Here is a 6333-nt window from a genome sequence, read left to right on the forward strand (position 1 = left end):
TTAAAACAAACTCCTATGTCTTGCTAAAAAGTTACTGGAAAGTTAGTTTTCTCATATTTGAAGTGAACTAAGATATTTGCACTAAAAAAATGACCAAAAATACTTGGTAGGATTTTCTGTTTCTACAAGGAGAAACCACATGCGAGTCCATCCAAAATGCAAAGTTTCCCGTTTGGTTACAGGAAATTAAACACCTGTACAGTGTGTTTATCTGCCCTACACCAGACATCCAGCAGAGTTGTAGTTTTTCAGGTTGTGTTTTTGCAGTGTACAGTGTGTTTTCGGTGCGTCACAGATGGCTGGCTGTGCCAGACGGAGTGACCTGCAGTAACCTTCGTCCCACAGGAACAGAGGACGGTTATAGCAGCGACTCGGCCTCCCTCCTTTTAGAACGAGGAGGACAAAACGGATTTAAAAAAAGAAAAGACAGCGGAAAGCAAGGAAGCAAGGCGGCGGAGGGAGGGAGAGGGGAAGAGAGGGAGGAAAGAGTGGTCAGATTCACAATGAGGGCCTTTGTGCAGCGAGGACGGGGCTCCCTGGCTTCCCTTCCCAACTCTCTCTCTTTTCTCCCGTTCCTCCCATCCGTCCTCTCCTCCTTTGACGACTCTGCAGAGTCATGCACACATAACAGTCTGGCTGCAGCTGGGTCGGAGCCAGAGCTGATGTGAACGCGACACATCCTCCCCGTCTCTGCTTATGTCTCTGATCTGTGCGCTAACAGGTGGATTCAGAACATCTACGATCAGGAAATAAAAAATATGAAAGCAGAGCCGTTAATTTGACTCTGACACGGCAAAAACACAAATTTACCAAGCATTTTTTGTCTGGTCTGTAAATGTCTTAATGCTGTTAAAATAAGGCAAAGCTAACTTGCAAGTAACTCTTCAGAAACGTATCAGAGTTTAAGTCAATAATTTCTTAATATTGATTTTAAAAATTTACTAATTATTTGAACTAAAACATTTTCATCAATATTCATGAATTATTGACTTATGCTGCTGATATTAACAATTTATATTGTAACAGTTATGAACATAATAATGCTGATGATGGGTGATTGATAACTAAGGTAATAAATAATATAAAACTAATTATAAAATGTAGATGCAGCTTTTTTTTAACCTGGCATCTGATTAACTTTTGAAAACATTACAAGCTTTTCTGGTATTTTGTATCAAAATTCTCAGTTTTACTTGAAGAAATCAGGAACAATCATTAGACTGGACTAAATTCTACATTATTTATTGCTTCCTGTTGTTTTTATTTGGTGAAAATATTTTGTTTTTCTACAGATCATCAGTTTCCAGTGACGGAGCCGGACATCAACAATCGCCTCGAGTCGTTGTGTTTGAGCATGACAGAACACGCTTTGGGAGGTTAGACTTTTATTTTCACTGCAACATTTACAAACAAAAACAAACAAACATGCAGCACAAACACTGAGCGCACTCAAAAACCAACACGCCTGCTTTTACTTAGTTATTTTAATGGGATGTACTGCAAAAACACAAAATCTTGCAGAGTATTTTTGTCTGGTTTCTAGTGAAAATATTTAAGTACACAAAACTAACAAGTAACTTTCCAGCAAGCTATAGGAGTTTGTTTTAAGTAAATATTTCCTTAATATAAATTTTAAACATTGGCAGATTATTTTATTAATAACATGACATTTTTCCATGTTATAATTAAAATATTGAAACTGTTCAAATAACAGCAAAATGGTTTTTGGTATCAATTAAAATATTACCAAATAAATTAAACTAAACATTTTAAATTATGTTTTTAAGGGTAATTAAATGTTATTTATCTGAACGTGAATCAGTTTTAGGTCAGTTAGATTTATCAAAATTATTTTTGTTTGCTAAATGCTGGAGAAGTTAGTGAGAACATTTATTTATTTTAGATTTTTTTTATTTTTTATTTTTTCATTTTATTTATACTGCACTGTAAAAACACAAAATCTTACCAAAAACCGTTCCAGTTCCACTGGCAGATTGTTTCACTTATAAAATGGAAAAAATGTTTTCAGTGAAATAATCTGCCAGTGAAGCTGGAACTTTTTCTTGAATATTGGGGAATTATTAACATAACTCAATCTCCTATATGCTGCTGATAAATTACTTGACCAATTAGACCAAATACTATTCAGTATTTAGTTTTTCCAGTGCAGCCTGATGAGTTTTCCTCTGCGGCTCCATTAGAGGCAGCAGCTGTCCGTCTGTTTTCACAGATGTGTCGTTTCCTCAGCAGGACCGTTTGTCTCTTCGCTGCTCAGCACTTCGGTCTTCAGACTTTAACACGGCGAAGCGTTTGGTTGGGAACTGGGGAAAAATTAAACTTTAGTTTTTCTGTAACTTATGATGGCCTCGTTCAAACTGATGTTACTGTAAAATTTGATCTTATTTCCACATAGTTACATCTTAATAAGAAAAGAAGCTTCAGATCAGATAACTGACACAAAATCAGAGGTTTTACAGCTTCACTCTGTTACATTTATTCTAATGTTACAGCTTTACTCTAATGTTACATTTATTCTAATGTTACAGCTTTATTCTAATGTTACATTTATTCTAATGTTACATTTATTCTATTACATTTATTCTAATGTTACAGCTTTACTCTAATGTTACAGCTTTACTCTAATGTTACATTTATTCTAATGTTACATTTATTCTAATATTACATTTATTCTAATGTTACATTTATTCTAATGTTACAGCTTTATTCTCTTAATATTTTGTTATGGCCTTGATATTCCATCATTAGTTTCTGTTGTGTTATTTATAAACATATCTAAGTTTATTAACGTGATAAAACCAGAATTTTCTGTTTATTAAGTCAGCATTTTACACAGCTGACACAGAATAATGTAAATGTTTTTTAGTGACGATTAAGACGTTAAATCCCGAACTTCTCTCCCGGTTAGATGGTGCAGATCGCACATCAACGATATGAGGTCATCGGGGCGCCGCAGGTTCTCCTCAAAGCCAGCCGGAGGTCGCCGGTCCTCCCGCCCCCCTCCCCGCAGCGCTCCACCGCCGGACCGGACCGGGCCGGACCTCGGAAACACTCGCAGGTTGGTCAGCGAACAGCCAACGCAGCCCATCATCCATCGGGTCGGACAGAAACAGACTTCCTCCTCCGTCCGAGAAGGAAAAGCATCAAAGCCAGCGATGGACGGCGCCTGACTGGCGCCCCCAGTGGAGGCGAGCGGAAGGGCAACACCGGCCTGTGGATCGGGCCGACCGGATGAAACATGGCGTCTTCCGCGTCAGTAATGTTACCTCAGACGAGACGAGCAGAACCGCCGCGTTCGGGTCGGGATTCTCGGACCGATCGAACGTCCGGCGCTTCGTAAACGTTGGCGCCGCGACTCTGTGAGTTTTTAGCCGACATCTTGTTTCTGCGTCCGTATTGTTTACACGACGATGCTGCTGTCGGAAGGCGCGCTCGTTTTCAGGAAGCGCGCGAAGCTTTACGTCCCGCAGGCAGCCATCGAACCAGTTTACAGCAAACGTCTCCTTTATCAAGCGACGGCGAGCTGCGAGGTTTTAACGGAGAGAACGACGGGAGGAAGTGCAGCCGAGGAGGATGTTGAAGAGCAGCAGCGTCAAACTCACAAATTTATCAATAAAACTACGTACATTCAAAAACACAAAACGTTACCAGGTATTACTGTCCAGTTTCTACTGCAAACATCTGTAAACATGAAATGAGACTAACTTACATGTTGGCAACATTTAGTTTTAAGTCAATGAATCCAAAATATTGATGAAAAAGTTCCACTGGCGGTTTTTCCCTTCTCAAATGGGAGAAATGTTTTGTTATAAGTGGAATAATCTCCCTGGAAAACTGGAACTTTTTCATCAATATTTTGGATTTATTTACTTAAAAAAAAACTCCACGTTTTGCTACATTTGTTAGTTTCCTCTACAATATTTGCTCTACAAACTGGACAAAAATACTTTAGGATTTTTTGATGAGTTGTTAAAAGATTGCAGCCCCATTTGATTTCTACTGCATAAAATTAAATAATAGTAAATATCTTTGAACAATGATGGAATTTGGCTTTATACAAACTAATTTAGTAGGCTGATAAAAGTATATTTAAACACGCAGTTGTTAAAGTTAATTTATGTGGCCCTCTAGAGTCTGCAACCTGCAGCTCCTAATATCTGACTAAAAGTAATTAGATTTAAGATTAGATGTAACAGATGCTGGTTTTTACAACAGTTTATTAACGGTAATGTAGATAGAATAAAAAAGAGTGAATTTCTGTCAAAAATCTCTGAAATTTTCTAGAAAAACTTTTTAAACATTTTTAGCTCTTAAAACTCAGAAAATTTCCAAGTTTTTTCTAGAAAATATGTGAAATTAATCTCAGCATTTCTGAGTTTTTTTCTTGCAAATTGTCTAATTTTAGAGCTGAAGAATTTCCATAATTTTTCTTTTGGTTGTAAAAGTTGCAGACTTCTCGTCTAGAGGGCCAAATAAATAGCTACAGCGTGCCAGATTTGGCCCATGTGCCTTGAGTTTGACACACGCATGTTGTAGAGGAAGGAATGAAGCTGAAGTGATGCTGAAGAGGGGGAAGAGGATGTTTGAAGAGGCCGGACCTCTGAAGGAGGAGGAGGATGAAGTCATGTGAGCGAGGGCAGCAGGAAGTGGATTAGTTCGTCTAAATTTTAATGTTTGCAGGAAAACGCAGGAAATCTCGTGAACGGGAGACGATCGGAGCGTGTTGGGATGTTGGGCAATCTCGTTGAGCCGCATGTCGCAAAAAAAGTGTGAAAACAAACTGGTCAATCCATGAAGGGTAGTTCTCCCAGAGATTGTCTGATTAGTGCTTACCTCCACCTGCTGGCCAGACGCAGTCATTGCAGCTGCGTGTCTTTGCTTCATCAGCAGAGGCCGTCATAGAATATATTATCTTTATTATTATTTTTATTTTGCGTCTTAATATTTATCCCAATTTGCTTCCATCTGGAATAAACTTCCACTAAGGAAATGTGCAAATAACCTGGTGAATCCAGACCAGTTTCTTTAATAATTACACTGCAAAAACTAAATGTTACCAAGTATTTTGAGTCTGGTTTCTAGTGCAGATATCATACAACACCTGAAATAAGAGAAAAACTAACTGAACTTTTCACCAAGAAACAGCAGCTTTAGGTAGATAATTCATTAAGTTCTAGTTGCAAAAAACATTTTCTACTTCTAATTATAAGTTATATCTAGTTTTAGCTCAAATGGTAAAATTATAGCTGGTAGTTATAACTACAGGTAAAGCTATTCTAGTTTTGCTATTAGCATCAGTTATAGCCACTCGCTGCTGTTGTAATTTATTTCTAGTAATTCTAGAATAATTTATTTCTCCACTGTCAGATTATTTCACTTACAACTAGAACTTTTCATCAATATTAAGGATTATTTACTTAAAGCAGGCTCCTATTTCCTGCTGAAAAGTTTCTGTAAATTAGTTTTGTCTAATTTAAGAATACTGAGGTATTTTCACTAGAAACTAGACTCAGAATGCTTGGTAATGTTTTCTGTTTTTGCAGTTTAGGGTTTATTGTTGTAATTTCATAGTATTTTCTTTGCATCCTGCACTTGATAATGTGACTCACTAAAGTTCAGAACCATCTGAGCTCTTATTGTTTTCTCTTCATCTAAACTCAGAGACTGGAGCTCAAAATGTTTTCTTTTATGCCACAGCGGCCATTTTATCTCTGGTTTTCTCTGAGTTTTAACAAAGTCTCCTGCTGCTTGGATGAAACGGCTTCGTTCAGACGTGGCCAGCATTCGGCCCGCCGATCCGATTGCACAGGACGGCGCTAAATTCAGGTGTGAAAGAATGCAAGGCGGCTCGTCCTGGACTATTTTAGCACTAGCTAAAGAACCTGCAGGCCTGACACGCAGTGGAGAACCAGGTTTCGCCCAGAGGAGGCCGAGCAGCCAGAAGGCCGTCCAAGAGTAACGCGACATTTTTACTCAAGTAAAAAAGTAAAAAGTTGCCGTCCAAGAAATTACTCAATTAAGAGTTAAAAAAAAATGCTACAAAGTTTGCTCAAGTACTAAGTAACTGGTAAAGTATCCTTCATTTAATGTTTAAAAATTACATCATCAGATGCAGCACACATTGAAATTTGGAAAACGTTGAATATTTTTTACTTTTGGAAATTTTGTGAGTTTCAAGAGTCGAATATTTTTAACTTTAAAACTCAGAATATTTTCATCTTCTATTACCTCAAAATGTCTTTTTTTTTTTTTTTTTTTTTTTTTAGGAAAATTTAATAATTTTTGAGTTTTTTAAAAATTTCAAAAATTCAAAAA

At 37.4% G+C, this 6333-nt stretch overlaps 1 protein-coding gene across 1 annotated transcript in view; it reads left to right on the plus strand.

Moving 5' to 3' along the window:
• Positions 1-3665, plus strand: part of LOC106939213 (protein Smaug homolog 1-like) — a gene marked incomplete at its 5' end in the record, with an annotated part of 15678 nt that extends 12013 nt beyond the window's left edge. The window contains 2 exons of the mRNA XM_015021541.1: positions 1293-1376; positions 2927-3665. Coding sequence (XP_014877027.1) covers positions 1293-1376; positions 2927-2955 — 113 coding nt within the window. The remainder of the gene's footprint in view (positions 1-1292; positions 1377-2926) is intronic.
• Between the last annotated feature and the right edge of the window lie 2668 nt (positions 3666-6333).

This window comes from Poecilia latipinna, unplaced genomic scaffold, assembly GCF_001443285.1.
Source record: "Poecilia latipinna isolate Pla-1442-1.1 unplaced genomic scaffold, P_latipinna-1.0 Scaffold2803, whole genome shotgun sequence".
Lineage (NCBI taxonomy): Eukaryota > Metazoa > Chordata > Actinopteri > Cyprinodontiformes > Poeciliidae > Poecilia > Poecilia latipinna.